The sequence below is a fragment of the Dromiciops gliroides genome, chromosome 5, assembly GCF_019393635.1.
Source record: "Dromiciops gliroides isolate mDroGli1 chromosome 5, mDroGli1.pri, whole genome shotgun sequence".
Taxonomy (NCBI): Eukaryota; Metazoa; Chordata; class Mammalia; order Microbiotheria; family Microbiotheriidae; genus Dromiciops; species Dromiciops gliroides.
The window spans coordinates 302,091,321-302,117,261 of record NC_057865.1 but is presented as its reverse complement, the minus strand read 5'-3'; the positions used below and the strand labels follow the sequence as shown (position 1 = coordinate 302,117,261).

Sequence of the window (25,941 nt, the reverse complement as noted above, 5' to 3'; positions counted from 1 at the left end):
GTGTGTGTGTGTGTGTGTGTGTGTGTGTGTGCGCGCGCGCACGTGTGAAGGGGAGTGCACATGGGCGGATGTGTGAGTGTGCACGGGTGTTTACTCTTTAACAGGTAAGAGGGCAAACAAACTGTTAAGGGAATGAGGACCATTTCTAGGCCCTTAGCTCCATTTACTGACCCCGGGCTCTTCCTGGTTCCTGGCACACAGTAGGTCCTGAAGGAGCACTTGTTGATTAAGGATAGATTGCAGAAGTGAGAACACCAGGCCCCAGTCAGGGCCATACCTGGAAGAGCTCCCAGGTGGCTAATGGACGGACTGAGACTCAGACCTCAGTGGTGCCATCCTGTTGGCCCTGATGTTTTCCTAAGTTATGGACCAACAGAATGTTCAGATGGGAAGAGACATTACATGTATCCTCCTCCTGGTATCTCCTATCAAAGGACATCATATTGGTAAAGCACTCAGCACTGTGCCTGCTACACAGTAGGTGCCTAATAAATGCCTGTGCCCTCCCTCCTGGGCAGAATGGTGCAGGAGCAGTGTTGCCAGAACCAGCTGGAGGAGCTCCACTGTGCCACGGGCATCAATGTGGCCCACGAGGGGGATGGCTGCGACGCCCACCATGACAATTCCAGTTTTGAAGCCAAGTTCATCAAGGTGAGCCAGCCCTTCCTCCACCCCACCCCCCACCTCCCACCTCCCTCCCTCTCTTTCCCCCTCTCTGCCTGCTCTGCCCCCAGTGCCTGAACTGGCCAAGGGCAGGAGGCCGAGCTGCATTCCTGGGAGGAAGAACTGGTTCAGACCCGCGCTCCTCCCCAGACCTGTGGGGAGGACGGCTGAGGTCACATCACCGTGCCCCCTCATCTCTTGTCACTTCCTGTCCCGTTCCCTGTCAGACACATGCAGGGTCAGGAGAGGGAGGGGACGCTCACCAGCTGCGTCTGTGGCTGTGAGGGTCAGGAGCTGGTCGAGGGGAGGGACTCTCGGGTCGGAAGAACTGGGTTTGAATTCACCTCTGCTGTATGACCCTTGTGTGACTTCAGCCTTCTCCTCCTGGGTCCTGGGTCTCCTCATTTGGAAGATGAGAGGGTAGAATAACACGACTGTAGGGATGCTGCCCGTCTAGGGTCCTGGGATCCCATTTCTTGTTTCTTCCAAGCTGGAGCAGAATGTAGCGGGTCTCCCGTCTGAGCTCCGCTGGTGGAGAGGAGATGCAGGGCATTTGTTTCATGACGCACAAGAGCTTCCTGAGCACTCGCTCCGCCCCTGCCCACAGGGCATCAGCGGTCATGGGGCTCTGCTTCCAAGGGCCACTCAGAGAGAGGCTGGTTGACCATGAGTGGGGTTCTTGGCAAGGGACACTCGGCAGGGCCCAGGCAGGACGCCCTGGCCTCAAACCTCCTTTCTAGCCCTAGGATTCCGGGTTCTCTTGTGTCCCTAGCTCTTGGGTGGGCTGAGGGTATACCTCACGCATGGGTCAATGCCCCCACACCCATCGAGCTCAGGGGCTGTCTTTCCCTTTGAGTTTGTGCCAGTAGACTAGACTAGATTCTGCTGAGGACATTGTGAGGGGCTGGACCTTCAGAAAAGGTCTGTGAGAAAGTATGGAGAGAGAAACATGCTGCTCTGAGGAGTAATGATCAAATGCAGAGGTGGTGATTCTGTATTATAGAATGTGAGAGCTGAGATGGACCTTACCCCAGGGGATGGCAGGGCTGGGAGGGGCCTGAGGACAGGGGATGGCAGAGCTGGGAGGGGCCTCAGAACAGGGGATGGCAGAGCTGGGAGGGACCTCCCAGATTGTCTGCTCCTTCCCCTCATTTTACAGATGACCCAGAGAGGAAAGGGATTTGCTTTGTGGGTAGTGAGGGGCCCAGTAACCTGGAACAACAGTGGGAATTAGACATGTTGCTCGTCTATCTCTGTCCCACCCCCTTCTCCAAATTCTGGGGCTCCCCCTTTGTGTCTGTCATTCCAACAAATTCTACTGAATTTGTTTGGAAAGTTCCTTGCTGGCTGTCTCCGATGCCCATTCCCTGGGAGGTGGGACTTGATGCTGTCCCTGCCAGAGGTAACAAGCTCACTTCCAACCCAGGACGGAGAATTCTTAGGGTCACTGAGGCAGAAGTCAGGCCCGAGGTCAAGGTCACTTTAAACCTGTTGCCTCTGAAGGACCGGCTCAGCTCAGCCATGGCTGCTCTGATTGAAGCCAGCTGCCCCCTTTCCAGTTTGCTATTTATATGCCTTTCGAGGTAGTGAGTCATAGAGGTAACAAAGGCAAGGCCGGATGGCCATCTGTGCAGGGGTCTGTAAAAGACCCCCTTGGGGGATGGGAGGTTATATGAGACACCCCCTCAGAGCCTGTGCTTGTAGGTCTCAGGGAGGTCAGTTCAGGTGCCTCTTGGGAGCCGCGTCCTCAGCCACGGGGCCTGCCCTCGCCCCTGTTTTTGAGAACCAACATCTGAGCATTTCCAGCTACTCCTTACCTCCCACTGTGGATCAAGATGAATTGGGACTAAAAGGAAATAAGTTTTGGAAAATTACATCGAGTCCAGTTGGCTGAGTCCCGGGAATGTTGGATGGGGAAATCCATTGCTCCTGAAGTCAGTTTTCCCATCTGAAGTGATGATGGTTTGAGCACATGCTTTTGACCAAGCAAACATCTCAGCGGTGAGGCCAGATTCCAGGGGCGGAGGCTTTGGGTCGATTCCACAGCTCCTTTCTGGCCACGGTGGCCCTCAAGGGCCAAAGGGGTCGGAGCTGGGATGATGGGAAGTGCAAAGATCCGTCTGGACTTAAATGAGCAGGAATTGTTCTTTGTGATTACGAAACATCAGTCTCTATGCTTCCCTTGATGCAGGGCCCACCCACTGTCTGCCCCCAGCTTTTTCCCCCCAACCCCCTTATCTCCTCTAGTCAACACTCATCTTATCTGGAGAGAGAGTTCTTGGGTCCTAGGGTTAGAAGTGGAAGGGCTGGTCATAGGCTTCTAGTCCAGTGGGCTTGTTTTGCAGAGAAGCAAACTGAGGGCCAACAGGAGGAGTGACATGCCCAAAGCAGCAGACCCATAAACGGAAGGGCCGAGATCACAGCCCAGCCCGTCCCGGCAGGTCCTGCTACGACCTCTGAGGCAGCCGAGGCTAGTGGACAGAGCCCCAGACTCAGACTCGAGTCCTAGGTCTGGGCCAGGACTCTTCAGAAAAGGCCGGGAGCCTCCCCACTGCTGGGAGCCTGCTACACTGTCTTCTGGAAGCTGCAGCTGACTCTCTCTCTCTTGTTTTCGGCAGAAATGCTGTCACTGCTGCCTGCTGGGGAAGGCCGCCCAGGCCCAAGGCCAGAGCTGCGAGTATAGCCTCATGATCGGCTACCAGTGTGGCCTGGTGTACCGGGCCTGCTGCGTCAAGGGCCAGGAGACCTCGGAGCTCGCACCTGGGGACGTTGCGCTGTCCTCGGACACCAGTAATGCTCCCTACTCACCTCCGGCACCTCTGGCCATCACCTGTCCTGGGCTCTGGGGGGGTGGTCATTCAGCCCCTTAGGCTCACTGCATAGCACACCTCGCCTCTCTGCATGATGCCTAATGAAGCCGTGGTTGTTCGTCAATCTGTCTGTCTGTCTGTCTGTCTATGTCTATCTATCCATCTGTCTATTTATCTATGTCTGAGTGTCTTTTTTTTCCATATGTCTATTTGTCTGTCTACTTCTTCATCTATCAGTCTATTTATCTGTCTTTTTATGTCTGTCTGTCTATGTCTGTCTATTTCTCCATCTATCTATCAGTTTATCTATCTGTCCTTTATTCATTAATTCACTCATTCATTTACTTAATTATTTTGGAGGATGGGTAGAGGCGGCACACTTGTCCCTGTGAGTCCATTGGCTTGGAGGGCCCTGGTGTCTGGACTGAAGACCATTCCTTACCTTAGTATCTTAGAGAGTGGCCTGGGGGCACTGAGTTCAGTGACTTGCCCAGGGTCACTGTGGCTGGACTGTGGCTTCCTGACCCTCCATGCCACACTCCATCCCCATGACCAGTGGCAGGTGCCATGCACAAGACAGGGCTGAAATGACATTTTCCTAATGATCTGGGGTCATCAAGACTCTTAAGAATGACTTTCGGGGCAGCTAGGTGGTGCAGTGGATAGAGCACCGGCCCTGGAGTCAGGAGGACCTGAGTTCAAATCCGACCTCAGACACTTAACACTTACTAGCTGTGTGACCCTGGGCAAGTCACTTAACCCCAATTACCTCACTTAAAAAAAAAAAAAAGAATGACTTTCAATGTTTGCTCCTCATAAATGTCCTTTAAGGGGAGGGCTAGTGACCTTTGCATCCAGATTGGGAGGTCCTGTACCTCCCCTTTGGGGCTAGAAGAGAGGAGCTCAGGGAAGATTTCCTGGAGATGGCACCAAAAGAAGAGCTTGAAGTGGTGGGAGTGAATGCGGGGAGGGGAAACAGTCTATTATTGGCAAGAAATCCTAATGTTTGAAAATGATCCCATTAGCGATCCCTTCCCCACACCATTAAGGAGAAGCCCCTTCTCAGTGCTGTGGGGGAAGCCTATTCTGAGTCAGAGGCCCCGGGTTCCAATGCTGGTGACCTGGACGCGTCACTGAAGTGCCACTCTTCCTCAGCTTCCTGGCACATAGTAGATGCTTCATATAAGTTTATTGACTTGAATGGAATAAAAATGATGGGATTGGATCAGGGAAGATCACGTCCCATGATCTTTAAAATCCCATTTTTAGGAAGTGGAGGTCCTTGGGCTCTCAGAAGGTGTGGGCCCAGTGGGTGAGGGCTGCCTTTAACGTCTCATGTTCTTCTTCCTTTTCTCCCTCTACAGCTAAAATTCCTGAGGCGGACATCGTGGACCAAGAAGACCCCTATCTGCATGACCGATGCCGAGGTAAGAGAAGACGGCAGATTCCCGCTAGCCCTTCCTTCCTTCAGTGAACGCTTATTTGGTGGCTATTGTGTACATGGATGAAGGGCTGGTTCTCTGATGGATTCCAGGGTGGGGGCGGGGAGACAGAGGCAACTTCCATAAACTCTCACTGGTTCCTCATTGCTAGTCAGGAGAAATCCAAACTCTCAGCCCAGGAATGGTATAGAGCAGGAGCTTAATGAATGCCTGTGGTTGACTGGCTCTCGGCACAGTCCAGTACCCTTCCTTGCCCCCCTACCTAAACCCTGCCCTCGCTGCCCAGAGTCCCAGCTGTGATACCAGCTCAGGTCCTCTTCCTCCAGGCAGCCTTCCCTCACCCCCTCTCTCCTTTTAGCCATTGGGGCTGTCCTTTGAAGTCCAGGGAGGGCAGAGACCCTGTCTTAGGCCTCTTCCAGATATTTCCAGTACTAGGCACATGTCTATTGAACAGGGGGTCATCCACTCACTCATTTACTCATTTATTCAACTGCAGTTATATTCCATGTTCTTTGCGTATGTGGAACTCTGTGCTAGAGAGTAGGAGAGACAGACAAAGATGTCCCCTTCCCCAGGGAGCTTCCCACGGGGGAAGGTGGCAGTGGGGATGTGACCTAGACAGAATTAAGTGTCTGTAAAATAAGAACTAGAAGCCCTGACCCAAAGGAATTGGGCTCAGCATCCTTCCCAGAGGCAGCTGGTCCCACCTTTCCATCTTACCCATCAGCCCCAAGAGAGGAGGTTGCCAGTTAGTCCTTTGGTCCTCCAGCCATCACTCACCTTTTCCAGGGGCTTTTTCTAGGAGTCTGGAAAGGGCCTTGTGGGGAACATAGTGATTTCTTAATATTATATGTGTGTGTATACATATATTTTATGTGTGTGTGTGTAGATGATTCCACAGAAATAGCAGAGGGCGTTGATAAGAGTAGTGGTTCTCCAGTAAAAAGACCCAAATCTGAGCCTGAGGACCAACATGCATGAGCTATGTGATTGTGGGAAAATCACTCAGCCTCTTTCCACCTCAGTTTCCTCACCTGTAAATCAAGGATCATACTATTTGACCTCACAAGGCTGTTGGGTCATCATGGTTGTTATGAATAAAGAAAATCAAGATGGCGGCAGATGTGATCTGGGAAATGGGTTTGTGTGCCAACTGCCTCTGTTTGGGTTTTAGGAGGGGGTCCCTGTACTCAGCAGTGCCGAGACACGGGAAGCGAGGTCGTCTGCTCCTGCTTTGTGGGCTATCAGCTCTTGCCTGACGGGGTCTCCTGTGAAGGTAATCCATCCTAGGGCTGAGGTTCCCCGGGATTTCACATTGTTGCTGTCACAGTCCTATATCTCCACCTTCTTGAGTTGATCTAATAAAACCAAAGAAATCCATGGTCTGGTGACCAATGCCATCATGGCCCATCATGGCCACTGTGATACTGTGAAACCTCATCATAGCTTGTCCTCGGCCTCTCCTCCTGTGGTCCCAGGTTCACATCCATGGTGCAGAGACCCATTAGGAAGACTTTCATGGAAGTCACCTGATCAGCAATAGCAAGTTGAAATCTAAGAGAAAAAATATAGAATTTTGTGGCCATAATGTGGCTCATCCTGACTGCTCCATTTGAGGGCACCAGGAACAGGTCCACTCTGACCTCCTGCCCTTCTTCCTTGTATCTCCCAGAGTTCCATCGATTTTTGTCAGTTATCCCTATATGTTCTTTTTAATTTTAATTTTATTTTTTAATATTTTATTTAATTTTAATTTTTTATGGGGCAATGAGGGTTAAGTGACTTGCCCAGGGTCACACAGCTAGTAAGTGTCAAGTGTCTGAGGCCAGATCTGAACTCAGGTCCTCCTGAATCCAGGGCCAGTGCTTTATCCACTGTGCCACCTAGCTGCCCCATTCTTATATGTTTTTGTCACCTGTACCTCAATTTCCTTGGTCCTTCCCAGATACCAACGAGTGCATCACTGGAACGCACAATTGCCGAATTGGGGAGATATGCATCAATACAGTGGGAGCTTTTCGTTGTCAAAGAGAGAGCAGCTGTGGGACAGGCTATGAGCTCATGGAAGATAACACTTGCAAAGGTGTGCTCTGTCCCTGGGGTGCCTTTGGTAGGGGGGAGTCAACACTGGATGGGGGGTGGGAGAGGACCTGAGCACTCCCCCAGTGAAGCCACTCCCACACTGTGTGGGCCAGCGCCTGGCCCAGGGTCACCTGAGAGATGAAGCAGTGGAGAAATCAGGGGGTGACAGGTGGGGAGTGCTCAGCTAATGAATCCATTTGCCTCTTACGATTGCGGAACCCTTTTAGAAGTGCCAAGCAGACTCTGCCTGTGCAATACCAGGCTTTACCCTCCTCCTCCTCATGCCACTGACCACATTCTCTGAGAAAGGCAGTCAGCTCCATTTGCATTTCTGGGTCTGTTGAGAAGGTTGCCATCCCCGAGACCCAGTCTCAGCATGTCAGAGTCCCCTTGGGATGAGCCCCCGCACCTCTGGTTCTTGTTGCCAAGTCCCACTGAGTCCCCTTGGCCCCCACACTGCCACTCCAGGCCCTCGTCTCCCACTTGGAGCCTGCATGCCTTCTCCAGCCCCTTTGCCTGTGTTCTCATGCCTGGAGTGCACCCCCCTCCCAGCACCTCCTCCTTTTGGGAGTCTCTCCCACCCTTATTCTTTCCTCCTTTGTCTTTGTGGTCTCAGAGCTACCTGACCCACCACCAGGCACCTACAGTGGGAGGCACATAATTAAGATTGTTTGGGGTCTGTTCAAGTAGAAGCTTTCCTGAGGCAGCCCAAAAGCTCAACCCTACTCCTTAGCAGTCTCTCCTAGCCCTCAGGGTGTCTTGTGACTCATCAGAGTGGAAGGTGGAGCATCCCAGGGGTTTGGGGTCCTAGCTTAGTTCCCCCTCCCCACCATGCACACCCTAGACAATACAGGTCTGAAGTTCTCCCTGACATGTCCTCTTAGGACCAAGCACAACACTTGATGCCCATAGCTAGGGCACAGATGATGCTCCCACCATGCTGCTTATCTCCAATGGTCCAGGATAGATTTTAGGCACTAATGGTGCCAACAACTACAACAAAAGTACAGTTTGAGTGTAATTCCTTCGTGGGGGGTTCCAGACAGGACAAAAGTGGGCTTTGTGGGACAAGATGCTTAGCTAGAGCTGGAGGGGAGCTAGAAGCCCTTGAGATGGAGAGGCTGGTCCGTGGTCAATGAGATCAAGGGCTTGAAGCAGGATTTGAACTCAGATCTTCCTGCTTCCTCGAAGCAGCTGTATGAAAATCTAGCCCCTCTAGGCTAGGGAGCCTTTTCCTGTCCAGATGGTAGGATTCTGACAAGGGTTTTCTCTTCTTTTTCTCAGTATAGTCTTCCACAAACACTTTCCAAAGAGGTTTTCTTCTTGGCAAAAACATTGGCTGAATTATGTGGGAGGTGGAAACAAAAAAAGAAAGAAAATCCATGGTCCTTTCAAACTGGGTGAACGAGCAGGGCAGCCTCCGCTGCTGCCCCCGCCCCCCATCCTTTGCTCCCAGCCCAAACGCTTCTGGTCTAGTTTAGCGGCATCTGGGACAAGAGGGGGAGACTCGGTTTGTACCGAGGCTCTAAATGAGGCTCAGGAGACAGGAGTTCCCAGCCAACTCTGTGACTGTGAGTGAGTAAGTACGGCCACCTCTCTGGGGCTCAGTTTCCTCCTTAGTCGGCTGACATCTAGGATCCCTTTGAGAAGGATGCTGTGATTCTGTCCACGACGGGCTTGGTCTTCGCGTCTTCCTAAACAGACGCCCCGCGCACTTGCTGCCTGTTAAATGAATAAGCAGAGATGGCAAGTTTGAGGTGTCTTAAGGAGGGTTAAGAGGAGGCTGCAGCTTCTGGCTGACTCTTGATTTGTTATTTTCTGCGTCCCAGACATCGATGAGTGTGAGAGTGGGATTCACAACTGCCTCCCTAGCTTCATCTGTCAGAACACGCCGGGATCGTTCCGCTGCAGACCCAAGCTCCAGTGTAGGAGTGGATTCATCCAGGATGCGCTGGGCAACTGTATCGGTAAGATACGCCCCGCCCGCCCCGCCCCGCCCTTGCTCCAGCCCAGCAGGAGCTCCGGCGGGCCCTAGCAGGACAGGTATTGCCTCCCTGTCTCATGGCCGGGCTGATGAGTAATGATGACGATGAGAGCTGACGGGGGCGACCATGGAGGCTCTAAAGAAGGGCCCTAAGGGGTTTTCAGGGGTAGATCAAAGAAGACCAAAGACACTGCATGTTCTGAGTCAGAGCCCTGAGCCCTTACCCTGACATTCCCTGTTCTGAGGCCCCTCCCAGTTCTGCCATCCTCTGTTCTAAGTCCCCTCCCAGCTCTGACATCCCATGTTCTAAGGTCCCTCCTGGCTGGTGGAGACTTTTTAATTCAAGTCCTACATTGGAAATGTCTGTTATCAAACCCCTCCCTCACCCAGAGCACCTCCCTCTTGGGTCATTGAAGGTGATCACTTGAACAGACTTGGGGTTGGCTTTTGCTGCCACCTCCTAGTTATTCAGGTCTCTCTGTTCAATTCAGACTCCAGTCTTTCTAGTTCCTGTTTTGAGAGTCTTTGATATCTTGGAGTCAGAGGACCTGGGTTCAAATCCTGGGTCTGTCATTGACTACACATGTGCTTTTCGGTGTTCTTCACCCACTTGGCTATCCTATGGGACAGCCTGAACTTTCTGAGGGATTTGGGGTCTCTTATGTGGCAGATTGTGGCATCTAGAGCCAGAAGAGATTTTAGAGACCATCCATCCCAGCCCTCTCATTTTATAGAGGGGGAAACTGAGGCCCAGGAAGGGGAAGTGATTTCTCTGTAGTCACAGAGTAGTAATTAGCACGGGTGGTATTCAAACCCTGGGCGTTCTGACCAGTGCTCTTCCCCTGCTTTGCCTGAGGCTGGGAAAGAAGGGCAGAGTGGGCACTTCCCTGACCTCAGGCTGGCTTTCCTCTTCCCCACCCTAGATATCAATGAATGCTTAAGCATCAGTGCTCCGTGTCCTATTGGGCAGACGTGCATCAACACTGAGGGTTCCTACACCTGCCAGAAGAACGTTCCCAACTGTGGCCGAGGCTACCATCTCAACGAGGAAGGGATCAGATGTGTAGGTGGGTATGAGGAGGGGCGGGGCCTTTTGTGCTCTGTGGCCTGGTCTCCCAGGCTCCAGCCATCTCTGGGGAGGGGAGAAGTTTCCTCCAGGAGTACCAGGTTCAAGGAGGAAGTAAAGTCATGTCCTGCTGGAAAGAGGCCTTTCTGCTATCCCTTCCCCCTCCCTTTGCCCTTCCATCCCTCTTCCCTTTCCCCTTCCCCTTTCCCTCTCCCTTCTCTTCCCCCTTCTTTCCCCCTTCCCTTCCCCCTTTCCTTACTCCTTCCCCCTTCCCCTTTCCCTTCCCCCTCCCTTCCCCTTTCCCTCCCCCTTCTCTTCCCCCTTCTTTCCCCCTTCCCTTCCCCCTTCCTTTACTCCTTCCCCCTTCCTCCTCCCTTTCCCCCTCCCTTTGCCCTTCCATCCCTCTTCCCTTTCCCCTTCCCCTTTCCCTTCCCCCTTACTTTACTCCTTCCCCCTTCCCCTTTCCCTTCCCTCTCCCTTCCCCCTTCCTCCTCCCTTTCCCCCTCCCTTCCCCCTTCCCTTCCTCTTCTAAAGAGCTGCACAACAGCACAGTCAAACTTACCACTCACCTCCCTGTCTTGCCAGATGTGGACGAGTGTTCCCCACCCGCGGAGCCCTGTGGAGCTGGACATCTCTGCATAAACACTCCAGGCAGTTTCCGCTGTGACTGCAAGGCGGGTTACTATTTTGATGGAATCAGCAGGACATGTGCAGGTATGTACTTAACTGGCCTCCAGCTGGTCTTGGCCATGTCCACACTGCCTTGGGCCTGACAGTAAAGGACTTTGTGTTTGTGACTGGTGTGGGGAAAGGCTGAAGGCAGAGGAACCCAGTAACCTTGGGCAAGTCACTTTGAAAGGCCGTCGGGAAGACAACCGAGCCTTGAAAGGGGAAGATCTTTGTCCACATTTTGGCCTGAGCATGACCTCATACAAGCCCCTTGATTTCTCTGAGCCTCGGTTTATCATCCAAGCAGTGGGGATGACAAACATCACCCCACAGCTGCTCTTCCAGAGTTGTGAAGGAGTCAGTGAAGGGATGGATGTCAGGCACTTAGGGACCAGAAGATGCTGAAGAAATGATGTGTTGATTTCAGATGTCATACTGGCCTTTCCCTCCTTCCCAAGCCCCACCCCTGTATTCATTCTGGATACATTCTGTATTGACTTATCACCAACCCTACACTTTGTCTCCCGTGATAGAACAGAAGCTCCCTGAGGGCAAGGGCTGTTTTTGTATATTTGTATACACTTAGCACCAGACCAGGCACACATCAGCTGATCCATTAATAAGAATCTGTGAGGCATCTACTATGTGCCAGGTGCATTCTTTGCTCCAAGGGCCCTCCCAGCTCTGACATTCTCTGGGGGAGAATTTCCACTGCATCACTCATTTGGGTCTCGGTTTCCTCATGTGTAAAATGGGAAAAAGAGTATGACTCAGATATATGGACACAATCATGGGAAAAATGTGAATTGCTCATGGGTAGGCTGAGCCAATATAAGGACAATTCTACCTAGATTAATATACTTATTCAGTGCCATAGCAATTAAACTACTAAATTATCACTTTTTATAGAACTAGAAAAAGATAATAAATAACATTCTCCTGGAGAAACAGGAGGTCAAGAATATCAAGGGAATTAAAATTTAAAAGTATGTAGGAAGGGGACCTGGAGGTACCAGATCTCAGACTCTAAGACAAAGTCATCATCATCAGAACAACTTGGGAAGTGCTAGGGAAGAATTAGGTTGATCAGTAGAACAATATATAAAAGCAAATGAACACAGTAACCTAATGCTCTATGGGCAATGAGGGTTAAGTGACTTGCCCAGGGTCACACAGCTAGTAAGGGTCAAGTGTCTGAGGCTAGATTTGAACTCAGGTCTTCCTGAATCCAAGGGCTAGTGCTTTATCCACTGCACCACCTAGCTGCCCCTAAGAACTCATTTGAGAAAAACTGTTGTGAAAACTGGAAAGTAATTTGGCTGAAACTAGGTCTAGAGCAACATGTCACACCACATATCAAGACAAGCTCCAAATGGGTACATGACTTAAACGTAAAGAGGAAGAAATTACCTGTCAGGTCTCTGGATCACAGAAGGTAAAATAGACAATTATAATTTTATAACATTGAAAAGTTTTTATACAAATAAAACCAATGCAGCTAAAATGAGAAGAAAAGCAGGTAAAAGGGGGGAAATCTGTGCAGAAAGTTTCTCTGAAAAAGGTCTAATTTCTAAGATATACAGGAAATTGATTCAGCTTTTTTTCATGAGGCAATTGGGGTTAAGTGACTTGCCTAGGGTTACACAGCTAGTAAGTGTTAAGTGTCTGAGGTTGGATTTGAACTCAGGTCCTCCTGATTCCAGGGTCAGTGCTCTATCCACTGTGTCACCTAGCTGCCCCCAATTCAAATTTTTTTTGCCAAAATATCAATTTATTAAAAATTGCACCTTTTTTCTGTCCCCAATAATACAGATGATGAAAAATCAATTACATTTATTATCATACATCTGTCTATGGTCTTTATACTGACATCTATATATTCCTAATTTTCTGAGTCTGTAAATATTGAAAAATTATTAAATAAATAATACAAATGTGAAATGTGTTTAGAACAATAGGATTATGTAATACAGAGGAAAGGGCACTGGTTTAGGAGTTAAAGGACTTGGAGGCAAATCCCAGAATTGATTCGAATTTAAAATAAGAATCATCTCCCCATTAATAAATGGCCAAAGGATATGAATAGGCAGTTTTCAGCAGATTAAATCAAAGTTATCAACACCCATATTTTTTAAAGCTCTAAATCAGTAGTAATTAGAAAAATGCAAATTAAAACAACTGTGAGGTACCACCTGAGTTAACAAAACAGAAAATGACAAATGTTGGAGAGGTTGTGGGAAAACTGAAGTATTAAAGCACTATTGGTGAAGTTGGGAAATAGTCTAATCCCTCTGGAGAACAATTTGGAGTTATGCCTGAAGGGCTATAAAAGTGAATACCCCTGACCCAGCAATACCACTACTAGGTCTGTATCCCAAAGAGATAAGAAGGAAAAAGGAAAAGAAAAGGGCTCACATGTACAAAAATATTTATAGCAGCTCTTTTTGTGGTGGCAAAGAACTGGAAATTGAGGGGATGCCCGTCAATTGGAGAATGACTGAACAAGTTGTGGTTTATGATTGTGATGGAATACTGTTGTGCTATGAGAAATGCCGAGCAAACAAATTTCAGAAAAACTTGGGAAGACTCATATGAACTGATGCAGAGGGAAGTGAGCAGGACCACAACACTGTAAAGACAAGCAGCTTTGGAAGACTTAGTGCCTGATCAACTTCCAGAGGACCCATGATGAAACATAACGCTCACCTCCAGATGAAAAGCTGATAGACTCAAATTGCAGATCAAAGCAGATTCCTTTTTAGATGGGGCCAATGTGGGAATTTTTTTGCTTGATGCAACTGTGTTCATAAAAGCTGTTTCATTTTTCTTGCTTTCTCAGTGTTGGGGAAGGGAAAGAGGAGGAGGAGAAAGAAGGCAGAGCCTCATTTGAAAATTTCATTTTGTTTAATTTCTTTTCTTTTTTTTTCATCTCATTTAATTTTTAAAAGAGAGATCACTGACACCCAAAACACATGGGTTCAAATTGCGGTTCAGAGTTCGAGCACTTTGACTCAGATCTGGTTCTTTCACTTTTGTGACTTGGGTGGGTCTGTGGGCCTAGCTTTCCTCATGGGTAAAATGGCATGAGAGCATAAGACAATGTATCTAGACCTGTGAGGGACTCTGGAGGCTCTCAGATGTCCACTTACCTTATACAAATAAGGAAATGAAGCCCAAGGAGGCCAAGTGATTTGCCTAAGGACAGAGAGGGACTAAAATGGCCTCTAAGGTGCCTTCTGGGGGCTCAGACATCTAGGACCTCGGACCTTGACCAAGGAGGCAGGGCTAGTTAGGATGTAGCGATCCATGTAGCTAGCAGAAGGCAAGCACATGCCTCTGTCTCTTTCCACGGTGGGCGTGGGCTGCCTCCGAATTTAATCCCAACTTCATGTTTCTTACCCAAAACATTTTCCTCCCAAAGTCCTTGCTAGGCTGGTAAAGCCAGGCTGCACTTGCCAGATGAGGCACCTGAGGTCCAGAGCTCTGGCGCCGCCAGCACTGGAAGCCTCAAGTGGGCACTGGATGTCCCCTTCCTTGTTGGGGAATGAACTGCTGTTCAGGTTGGGGTGGACTAGATGGCTGCTGAGTTGCTTGTGGTGCTGAGTGAGACCCTGGGAATCACTGACTCCAGGTTGGTGAGAACAGGATGGAACTGGAGTCCCCTGATTCCTAACCCAGTGCTCCTCCTCTGGCCAAAGTGCCAGGCAAGTTAGTAAGGGTAGGGGGTCATCCCACAGTGCCCAGATGGTGTCTGGGAGCCGACAGCCCCACTTACTGTCCCTCCTTTCAGATATCAACGAATGCAGACGCTATCCCGGGCGTCTCTGTGGCCACAAGTGTGAAAACACCCCCGGCTCCTATCACTGCAGCTGCACAGTGGGCTTCAAGCTTTCTTCTGACGGGAGGTCATGCGAAGGTGAGGGGGAACTGCCCCACTGTGCTGTGTTACCGAGCCCACCTATCAAGGACAGCGTTGGGAGGCTTCGGAGAAAAGCCATGTCGGGGATCTTGGCAAGACAATTAGCTTCCCTGACTTGGGGCGGGGGGGGGGGGCTTCCATTGTCCAGGACTCAGTTTCCTCCTCTGAAAATCAACAGGGTTGGGCCATATAATCTCTGAGGTCCCTTCCAGCTCTGCATCCCTTGTTCTAAGTTCCCCCTAACTCTTGATATTCCATGTGCTAAGCTCCCTCCCAGTTCTTGATATCTTGTATTCTAAGCTCTTGGCATTCCTTGTTCTAGGATTCTTCTCAGCTCTGACCTCCCACATTCTAAGCTTCTTTCCATCCTTTGGCATTCTTTTTCTGAGCTCCTCCTAGCTCTGACACTCCATGTTCTAAGCTCTGTCCCAGGTCTCATTTTCTAGGATTCGGATGCTGGCATTAGTTCATGTTTGCCTATTTAAGGGAAGAAAACAAAGGGCATCTAAGAGCTCAAGCTTCCCCCTTGTTCCCTGAATCCTTTGCTTCCTCATTCCGGGTGTCCTGGACTGTCCTGTGGTTTCTCTTTCAGACTTGAACGAATGTAGCAGCAACCCCTGTAGCCAAGAGTGCGCCAACGTATATGGCTCATACCAATGTTACTGTCGCCGAGGTTACCAGCTCAGTGATGTGGATGGCATCACGTGTGAAGGTAGGAAGCTGCCCGGGCAAAGGGCAATGGGAAGGGCCTGCTGGCCTCCATAAAATGGGAATGATAACCCTGGGCTTCTCCTCGGCAGACATCGATGAGTGCGCTCTGCCCACGGGAGGACACATATGCTCCTACAGGTGCATCAACATGCCTGGGAGTTTCCAGTGCCACTGCCCATCGACAGGCTACAGGCTGGCAGCCAATGGACGGAGCTGTCAGGGTATGTTAGGGAGGCTCTCGCTCTCCCTCCTCCCTCCCTCCTCCCCCTTTCCATTGAAATCTACTTAACTAAGGGTATAGAGGCTGGCACTCAGTCTTGGCACTGTCACTCACTACCTTGTGAACTTGGACAGGGCACTATATCTCTGGGCCTAGTTTTCCTCCTTGACAAAAACATATACCTTGGGGAGGGTAGTGGGACTCCGTGATCTCCAGGAACCATCTCTGTTCAAATGTCCCATGGCTCGAATATAATCCCTGTGCCTCTAGGGTGAGATGCAGAGTGAGGGGATATGGGTTCAAATCCTTAGTCTGTGATGTTAGGTACAGAGCTTCCCTCTGGAACTCGGGCCCCTTGTCTTTAAAATAAGGGCATTGGACCAGAGGGTTTCTTAGACCCTCCCCCCATTCCAAGGCCTGTGATGGCGGAAAGACAGATAGGAAGTGTCACGGGGAAGGGGCAGGAAGGACAGACATTCCCTGAGAGCTTCAAGACTGAGTGGAGGCTCTTCCTAAGGGGAGGAGATGGATCCTCTGAGGAAGAAGCAGCTGTGGTCACCAAAGAGGTCAGTGACTCAATCAGGCCTCAGACTCAGGCCATCCAACCCTCATCTTACAGATGGGGAAACTGAGGCAGGTCAAGGTCGGAGCCAAGAAGGGGCTCGTGTTTCTATTTCTTTCTCAGTTTGACATAGTGTCCCAAATGGATACATGACCCATTCAATGGCAGTGACAGTTGGGTAGAGACATTCCTAGCCCTGCAGCTGCTCCAGGGGTGACTCAGACCTTTTTTCCAGGCTCTGCGTCCTCCTTTCTTCATTCATTATCTCAAACAGAACCAGAAGCAGGCAGGTCCCATTAAAGTCAAGAAAATAATCCTCAGAAGGAGTTCTGTTTCTTAAGCATCCACTGTGTGCCCTTGCTTGCTAGCCAGTGTCCTTGAAAAGTAGGCACCAAACGGGCATTTTATTAACCAACATTATTCTAAGTATGTTTCTGCTTAGACGGAACCAAACAGAGAGTCCACTTATACGCTTGGACATGGTTCTTGGACATGGCTCTTGCACAGCGGGTCCCATTGAGTGACTTGTGAACCCCTTGGGGGATTCTTGACAAAGCTCTGAAAGGTTTGAACCAAAAATTCTTTAATGGTGTCTTAAGCAGCAAATAATTGCAAAACATTATGAGTCATGTAGCAAATTCTCCCAGGGGTTCCCGAGGCATTTGTTTTTGTTGACAGAGGTCCAAGGAACCAAAACCATTGGGAGGCACTGCCCTAGGCCAGCTTCTTTGAAGTCACAATTGGTAGGATTCTTGAAAACAGGATATTTCAGAGTGAAGACCAAGTGAGGTTCCAGAGGTTAGATAACAGTTCAGGAAACAGTTTGCTTCATCAAAGAAAGCAACACAGTCCCTTAACTTTGTGTCCCCAATTGCTTGGAGAACCACTTTCCCAAAACCATCCATCTCCCTTTGACTCCCTTCAAAGGTTAAAATAACTTCATAGTCACTCCTGGTATGCTAAGGAGTCAGATTTCTTCCTTCAGACCCCTTCAGGGCCTGGGGAAAGAGGGGCCTGCTCTGAAGTGGATCCATGGGGGCTGCCTGCACCATCCTCCCGCGTACTGGGAGGAGTCCTTTGGGCTGGGTTGGACTGGGCTGGGCTGCAGGGAGCCGGGCTGGACAGTCTTTGTTTCTTTCTTTGTTTCTCTCTCTCTCTCTCTCTCTCTCTCTCTCTCTCTCTCTCTCTCTCTCTCTCTTTCTTTTGGTGAGGCAATTGGGGTTAAGTGACTTGCGCAGGGTCACACAGCTAGTAAGTGTTAAGTGTCTGAGGCCGGATTTGAACTCAGGTCCTCCTGACTCCAGGGCCGGCGCTCTATCCCCTGCGCCCCCTAGCTGTCCCTGGACAGTATTTCAGATCTCTGGGTTGAAGGAAGACTGAAGAATTCTTGAACAGGTTTCAGAACAGGTTCGCTTGAAAATGAAGGCGACACCGTGGGAGTTTGTCAGCGCCGGCACCAGGCTCACCCCGTAGCCAGAAAGTGGCAGAGGTTTTATTTGGATCCAGGTTTTCCCTTCTGCCAGTGACCAGGCAGGCCTGGGTCATCTGATTTCCAGTCCCACTCTGCTCCAGTCTTCCCAGTCCTCCCAGTCTTAGCCCAGGGCACCGTAGCGCGTCAGCACTGCGCAGGGATCTGCATGGTGGGCTGTCAGGGGGAGGCGTCCTGTGCTCACTTTCTCGTACTCCTCACAGACATCGACGAGTGTGCTGCGGGCACCCACAACTGCTCCATCAATGCTACCTGCTTCAACATTCAGGGCAGCTTCCGCTGCCTCTCCTTCAACTGCCCCGAAAACTATCGCAGATCTGGTGACACGTGAGTAACCGGCCGTTCCTGGCAGGGGGTGCGGGGTGCCTGAGGGGATGGGGCTGGTCGTCAGCTCAAGGCTAGCCCGGCCTGACCCCCGAGAGAAGCCTATTCAATTCCTGCCCATCCTCCTCTCAGTAAAATCGCTCGCTCGTTTTTTAATTCGGGGTCAGTGAAAGCATGAAGAACGCAGTGTGATGTAACAGGAAGACCCCAGGGTTCTCCAGTCCGAGGCTTCAAGGCCATCCCTGATACTGACTGACTGTGTGACCTTGGGCAAATCTGCACTCTTGGCCTCAGTTTTATCATCTGTCAAGTCAGCCAGTCAGTCAACAAACAAGTCACCTACTGGGTGCCAGGCACTGCACTGAGGCTACAAAGAAAGGCAATTCCGTGGTCCCTGCCTCAAGGCGATCACAGCTTGATGGGGAAACAATTCTGTGCATCCAAGATACAGATGGGAGTGTCTGTCTATGGGAAGGAAGGATCCATTAGCTCTGGGGAGGAGCAAGAAGGGCCTCCTGCAGACTTGGAGTCAGGGATTCCAGGAGGGAAAGGGGCATGGCTAGAAAGCCCGGAGCTGGGAGACAGTGCGTCCTGCATGGGGAACACCAGGGAGGCCAGTGTAGACACAGCTTGTGGAGGGCAGGCCAGTGTAATAACTCTGGAAAGGTAGAAAAGGCCAGGCTGCGAGGGGCTTTCAAAACCAAATTCCTTTGAACGTGGAGGTGATAGGGAGCCCCTGATGCTTCTTGAGCAGGGACTGTAGTGGCCAAGCAGAGGATGGACTGGAATGGGGAGTGACTGAGGCAGACACCTCCCCACCCCAGCAGCTACTGCAGTGATGTAAGTGGAAGGTAAAGGGGATGGGGCCTGCACCTGGCTGTCCACTGTGTGGAGGGAGAGAAGGGAGCAAATAGGAGAGAGAATGGGAAGGTAGAAACAAGACACGCCAACAGGTTGGACGTAGGGCATGAGGATAAGAGCAGTGTCAAGGCAGACACTGAGGTTTCAAGCCCGACTGTCTGGAAGGGCAGGGCTGCCCAAGACAGCGGTGTGAAGTTGAGAAGAGGGGAAGGTAATGAGTTCTGATTTGGATGAGTCACACTGATGAACAGGTTTGATCGCATGGACCCAGAAGGTCCCTTGGGCTATTCTAGATTTGTGATTCCTAGTCAACAAGGCATGCTCCTCCCCAAGCTCTCTGAGTGTCTCTGAGGCTGGCCTGGGCCTCATCTCCCCCAGACTGTGTGAGGCACGTACTGGCCGCGTTTTTCCCGAGTTCATCTTTAATCATTCTGTGGCCCACAGCTCCACCCCATGGCCACTGTTTCTTTCCTGCCTTTGTAGCTCATGGGAGGCATTAAGTGAATGCTTTCTGGTCGGTCGATGCCCCGATTTCTTCAAGAAGAGACCCTCTGCATGCTCCAGATGCTTCTTTGGAGTCCCTTTGCAATCTGGTACATTTTATATATTTATGGACATTCTTCTGAGAAGGGGGCTGCAGGTTTCCCCTGGCTGCCAAAGGGTCTCTGGCACACACAAGATGAAGATCCCCTGTTTTAGATGTGCTCAACGACATCTGTGCTCACACTTGCCCAGAGTCCACACCTTTGCTTCTCCGTTCTGTTCACCTTGGATGCCTTCCCCTTTTTACCTGGTGAATTCCTAACCATCCTTCAAAGATGAGAGGTGTTCCAGGCAGCATGGCATGGTTTATAGAGAGCTGACCTCAAAGTCAGGAAGACCTGGGCTCCTGCTGGGCAAGTCACTTAACCCCCGAGCACTCTGGTCAACTCCTGAAGATGCCTGGATTTCAAAGAAGGTGTGTCTGACATTGGGAGAGGAAATTCTCTCACCTGGGAGTTCCCCAGCCCAGAGGGGTCAAAGAGGAAGCCTCCGAGGGTTCCCAACTCTCCCAAGGGGGACCTGGACCCGATCAAAATGTTCTCTTTGAGTCTGATGCCATTGGTTGTCACCAGTGAAATTACAGGTCTTGATGCTGTTCTGTTACATCTCAACTCAAATACCCCTTGCTCTCTGAAGTCCTCCCTGATCCCACTGGCCACCAAAAGAGTTACAAAGGCTTTCTTCTTCATCTTTCTAGCTGTCTTCCCTCCTTCTTAGGGCCTGTTGCTGCTCCCTCACTGGGAGGCCCATCTTGGGCCAGTTTCTTTGGGGTTTGTTTCCAGGGCATCTGACTCTGACTTGTTTATAGCCACAAAACCTAGAATCAAGCTAGTGGTGGCTGCAGCCCTGAAGGCCTCAAGGAGTGCTGCCTGAGGCCCTGACTTTCTGGTGTTGCCAGTCAAAGGCTCAAAGCATTCAGAGACGGGACTGACATTGGAGATGGTTTGGTCCAAGTCCCCATTTTACAGAGAGGGAAACTGAGGGAGGCCCTATGGCTGTCAAGGGCGCCGCCATCCTGCCAGGGACCCAGCTTCCCAATCTTTGGGTATCAATCAATGGTCCATTCTCTTGTTCGTCCCATCATTTCTTTCATTACGACATCTCATCACCCTATTCAACAGTCTCTGAATGGGTGTCCCTGTCTCAGGCCTCTGTCCTCTCTAATCCCTCCTTCACACAACTGTGACTATGTGACTCGACCGACTTCTTGGGCAGGGGGGTGGCTAATGCAAAGGGAAGGAGGCAGAATAAAATGTAGTAGATCTAGAAGCCAAGAAGGCTGGCCAGGCTGCCTTGCAAAGGGTGGCAAGGAACAAATACAAAGTCCTCTCTTTGGCATCTAAAGCTCTTCCCAGCTTGGCCTCTCCTACCTTTCTCATCTTCCATTCTGCCTTCTCTCCTCCCCTATGAACTCTAGAATCCAAATCCCCTCCCTTTCCTCTTCCTCTAGAATTCTAACTCCCAGCACATTTTGGATAAAGTGACTGATGAATTAACTCCATAGAAATGCACATTAATCACCTTCATCCACTTTGTCCTGTATGGATTGTCAAGCTGGACCGTGGAGGGATTGTGACCCTCATGGAGGCGTCATGACAATGATACCACTGCCAGTTGTCAGGTTCTTGGTGCCCTCCAAGAGCTGGAGAGGATCTCAGCTAGCCTGTACTCAGACGAGCTCTTCATTATTGCTCCCTCCATGATGCTATCAGCTGCCTGGGGGGGAGACGGAGGAGATGGAGACAACAGCAGATTTCGACTCACAGAGCATCCCTCCTGGGTATCCCCATGAAGCCAATGCAGGGGGAGAGCCATGGGCTTCCCAGGGTTCCCAGACTCCTTGTTTCTTCTACTCATCATGACTCTCATCACTCAGGATCCCGTCTCTTTGTGGTCAGACTCTAGCCATATGATAATGGGACAATGGCTCTACTAGACATTCGAGAGACCTCTAGTGTGGGTGGTAGTTGGCTCCAAATACTGGTTGCTGCAGAAGTGGTCTGGGGGGCAGCTAGATGGCGCAGTGGATAGAGTACCGGCCCTGGAGTCAGGAGTACCTGAGTTCAAATCTGGCCTCAGACACTTAACACTTACTAGCTGTGTGACCCTGAGCAAGTCACTTAACCCCAATTTCCTCACTAAAAAAAAAAAAAAAGAAGTGGTCTGGGGCCCTCTGCCTTTACCCTGGCTTCTGAGAAGTCAAGGCAGTTCACTAAAACCAGCCACAAAGTTTCCTTCATGGTGGTGGTCATTGAAACTGGTCCCCTAGTTCTGAATGAGTTGTGGTTTGCTCCTTGTCAGAGGGGGGAGGAGGAATTGCATTGAAGGCAAATTAGGATAATACTGGGAGTGGGTGGTAAAGAAAAGATGAAGAAAAACAAAATCGTGTTGATTTAATGTTATAGGATCTTTGAGCATTTTTTTTTCATACCACCCCTGGGAGGGAGGGTCCTGGGTAAAAAGAGGGCACCGAACCTGCATGTAAAAGGGCCTTCCCAAGTCTACTACCTCGTAGGAAGGTTGGTTTGCTCTGGTGCCTCCCAGGGACACACGGAATTCTCAGCAACACCTCCCCTGTCCCACCCTAACCAATTCTGTCTTGGTACCTGGAATCCCAAAGGAATCCCAAAGGGGATGGCCTGAGACCCTCCCAGGAGCAGATGGTGGACCTGGTCATTAGCAGCAGCAGTATTTACAAAGCACCCGAAGATTTACAAGGTGCTGCACAAATGTTATCTCATTTTAGATTCACGACAACCGCAAGGGAGAGGCGTTATTAGTCCCATTTTACAACCAAGGAACCTGAGGCACAGTGAACTTGGCCAGGGTCATAGCTAGACAGTGTCTGAGCCTGGGTCGGGTCTATGCAGAGTGCGAACCACCGTGCTTCCACCTAGTGGCCTGAGGGGAGAAGAACTGCAAAGAGATTGAGATTTGGAAGACACTCCGAGAGCTTTCACTGGGTCACTCAAGTCCCGGCGACCCGGGGACGGGGGGGACGGGGCTGGAACAGGCCTCAGAAGCCCTCCGGGCTGACCCGGTTGAGTGGCCTGGGGGAGGTCTCTCCTGAAGTGTAAAGTGAAGCGGTGGCCCCGGGAAAAGGCCCTTTCAACTCTAGGGTTCAGTTTGGTTGTGGGCTGCTGTTTCTGCTTATGTGGCGGGGGATCGCTCTCATCCCAGTCACTTACGCATTGGGCGTCCTCAATTTCCTCACCTGTCCAAGAAGGAGGCTCCCTGCAGCACATAGCCACAGGAGGCTCACACCTGATGGTCTGTGTCTGCCAGCCTAAAGGTTCTGTCCTACGGAATGTGAGCTGCCTCGTGACGTCAGAACCGGCTCTGCAGACCGCTCACCGTGGGCACCCAGCCTCTTGCCCGAAGGTCTGCCGGGAGGGTGTCCGGGCTGGGCTGGTACAGCTTCGACTTTGCTCAAAAGGAGGTCTAAGAGGAGCCCCGGGACTCCTCGGAGGGAGAGCGATGGAGAGGAAGGATGACGGGCTCAGATCAGCGAGGGTCTAAGAAAGCTTCTGCGCCCGTTTCGCAGCTAAGGAAACTGAGATGCAGGGACGGGAGCTCGCTTGGCCATGGTCACACCACTCACGAGTCTCACGGCTGGCCTCTCCCTCTTCTTTCTCATTCTTTCCCTTTTCTTTCCCCTTCCTCCCCCCGACCCCCCGCATTCCAATTCTGTTCTATCCTCCGTGAACCTTATAGCGTCCAAACCTCCGCGCTTCATGGTTGTCAAAGTCTCTTCCGATTTGAACTTTCCAGACTTGGTAATTCTACCTTTACGCTTTCCCTAGTCCCCCTTTCCCTGCTCCGCGGTCCCCCCCGCCCGGAGCTTTCTGGCCAACAGCGCCGTTTACTGACCAGAAGATGAAATAACTCACCAAAGACCCAGCTGGGCCTGCCAAACAACCCCGACTGCCTGACCCCTCCAATCCTCCTGCCCACAGGGAGTGGTCCCCAGGCAGCCCCTGCCAGGCGAAGGGTGGCCCGGCTAATTTTGGTCCCCGGGGCCGCCCTCGGCGCTTCTCTTCCAGACCCTGGAGGATTCCCGCAGCGTCACAAATTAAGGGAGAAGGAACCGCGGAGGGTTGCAAACCGGCCCCCCCCCCCAATTCTATAGGTGAAGGAAATGGGTCTGAGACGTCAGATAGCCTGCTCAGGGTGAGCAGAAGTGGCTAAAATAGGTGTCCTCTAACAGCCCTTCTGCTTTGGATCCCCCGACCCCAAAATGTGGCGTTGTATAAAGTGTGCCACAGCTTCCCAAGGGATACCCAGCCTCCCCACCCCATCCCAGCTGGTCTTCCCTGAACTCAGGCCCCTCCCAGCTCTGACATCCCCTGTTCTAAGAACCCTCCCATCTCTGGCCTTCCATATTCTAAAGGTCTCTCACTACTCTAATCTTCATTCAGAAGTCAATCCCCCTCCCCCAACCCTGCTATTCTGAGACCCTAATTAGTGAATATGTCTTTCTTGATAAATACTCCTGAGTAATTGTTCAAAGAGGCACATTCAAATTCATTCCACACTAGCATGAAGATAAGTTATTCATTTTGGTCTATGATCCCCTCTAGCCCCTAGCAGTACAATCTAATTCTAGTGCTAATGAACATTGCAGAGTTCATCTAGGCCAGCCTGTCCTCCAGGCCTCTCCAGTCTCACATGAAGACAAGCATTCTGTTGGGCCTGATCACCTCCAGGGATGGGGATCTCACTACCTGTCAGCTGTGCCCACACATCTGCCCAGTGCTCTAACAGCCAGTCAGGAATTTTCCTTATTGGCCCCTCTCTGTTTCTGGATCTCCCCCCCCTTTTTTTTTGCAGGGCAATGGGGGTTAAATGACTTGCCCAGGGTCACATTGCTAGTAAGTGTCAAGTGTCTGAGGCCGGATTTGAACTCAGGTCCTCCTGAATCCACAGCCAGTGCTTTATCCACTGTGTCACCTAGCTGCCCCCGATCTCCCTCTTAAGAGCATCTTCAATAGCTTTCAGAGGAACAGAATTATCCAGGAAAGCCTGGTGTTGGAGGGAGGGACATTCAGCTCTCCAGCTCCTGACCTATCTCCCCCAACTACCAGAGAGCTCCTTCCACCGGGTTTTTCTGCAGCCCCTTGAACTCGGCACATCTGAGGCCAAAGCCATTTCCTCCTTTCCCTCCTTTGGTTTCTGGGGTCAGTCACCCCTTTTCCCTCCCCCTCTTCATGGCCAGTTACTCCCACATCCCATCCAAGTCTAGTCAATTCTTCCTTCCTGAGGGTCTCTCCCACTTGTTCCATCCTCTCCCTTCCAGCCATGCCCTTGGGCCTTCCTGGAACACCAGGGATGCCCCAGGGAGGGCTGGAGGGGATCCTAAGGTCCAGTGTTCTGCCATCCTTAATGCTTCTGGGAGGCACTGCTGGGAATGTCAGCTCCCTGCAGGCAGGCACTGCCTTGCCGCTGTCTTTGTAACCCCAGCGTTCAGTAAGGGGCCTGGCCAAGTCTTGGTAAAGCTTTGTCCCTGAGAGATTTTGTAGGGTCCATGAGAAAGTCCTGGCTTCAGGTCAGAAAACCTGGATTTGAATCTCACTTTTCTTCTTGTTTGTGACCTTGGTCAAGTCCCTTCCCTCCAAGAGCCTCAGTTTCCTTCTTTGTAAAATGGGTACAGTCCTCACTGCCTGCCAAGACTCTTCACCTCACAGGATGATTGTGGGGGATGTTGTGTAAACTTTCAATCACAGTGAAATGTGGGATGTCTCAGGCCTGATCAAGATTGTTGTTGACATCTTCCCTGCTGGACTGTAAGCATCTCCAGTCTCTCAAAGGTAGGAGGGGTCCGTGGCTTCTGTGTCCTCCACAGAGTTCCAGCTACAGTAGGTGCTTAATAAATGCTTGGTGAATGAGTGGTCACTGTCAAAGGTGACCAGTTCTGGGGACCCCAGCATGTCCCTTCCTTCCCCCTTTTCTCTTTTTCCTTTTTCTTTCCATTTTCTCTTGTCCCTTTCTATAACTAGGGTTCCCTCTGTGGCCTGTGGCAGACCCTGGTTATTAAATGAAGGGTTGTAGGGCTAACCTACAATGGTGGGCAGGTGCTCTCTGGGGTCCTCTAGGAATCCTGTGTGCTAGGACAGTGTCTGACCTATGGCCTTCCCCCCTTTCTTGCTCTGTGTCCTTTGCCTCCACTACCACTTGGAGAGCTGGACCTTGTTTTTTTTTTGTTTTTGTTTTGTTTTGTTTTTTAAGTGAGGCAATTGGGGGTTAAGTGACTTGCCCAGGGTCACACAGCTAGTAAGTGTTAAGTGTCTGAGGCAGGAATTGAACTCGGGTCCTCCTGAATCCAGGGCCGGTGCTCCATCCACTGCGCCACCTAGCTGCCCAGAGAGCTGGACCTTGTAAAAGACTGTTTTGTAAATCAGCCCAAAGTCTCTTGTCACAGGTGACAAGGACTGCCTTCCCCCATCCTCCACCACTCCAGCTCTGGGGAAACTCCTGACTTCTCAGCTCCTCTTCAGATGCTACCTTCTGAGAAGCAGCCTGGGCCACTTGGGAGGCACACTGTGGGGCATCAGGAGAGCTGGGTTCTAGTCTTGGCTAGGCTATTCAATTGTTGTGGG

The 25,941-nt window shown here is 50.9% G+C and overlaps 1 protein-coding gene across 2 annotated transcripts in view; it reads left to right on the top strand.

Annotated features, from left to right (window-relative positions):
* The window catches only part of FBLN1 (fibulin 1), a 65,063-nt gene that overhangs the window by 21,652 nt on the left and 17,470 nt on the right, over positions 1 to 25,941 (top strand). For both annotated transcript variants that reach the window (XM_043966773.1, XM_043966774.1), the window contains exons 3-14: positions 519 to 651; positions 3,282 to 3,453; positions 4,838 to 4,900; positions 6,090 to 6,191; positions 6,861 to 6,998; positions 8,827 to 8,964; positions 9,905 to 10,048; positions 10,633 to 10,761; positions 14,507 to 14,632; positions 15,228 to 15,347; positions 15,436 to 15,567; positions 17,821 to 17,944. In XM_043966773.1, the coding sequence (XP_043822708.1) occupies positions 519 to 651; positions 3,282 to 3,453; positions 4,838 to 4,900; positions 6,090 to 6,191; positions 6,861 to 6,998; positions 8,827 to 8,964; positions 9,905 to 10,048; positions 10,633 to 10,761; positions 14,507 to 14,632; positions 15,228 to 15,347; positions 15,436 to 15,567; positions 17,821 to 17,944 (1,521 nt within the window). The remainder of the gene's footprint in view (positions 1 to 518; positions 652 to 3,281; positions 3,454 to 4,837; positions 4,901 to 6,089; positions 6,192 to 6,860; positions 6,999 to 8,826; positions 8,965 to 9,904; positions 10,049 to 10,632; positions 10,762 to 14,506; positions 14,633 to 15,227; positions 15,348 to 15,435; positions 15,568 to 17,820; positions 17,945 to 25,941) is intronic.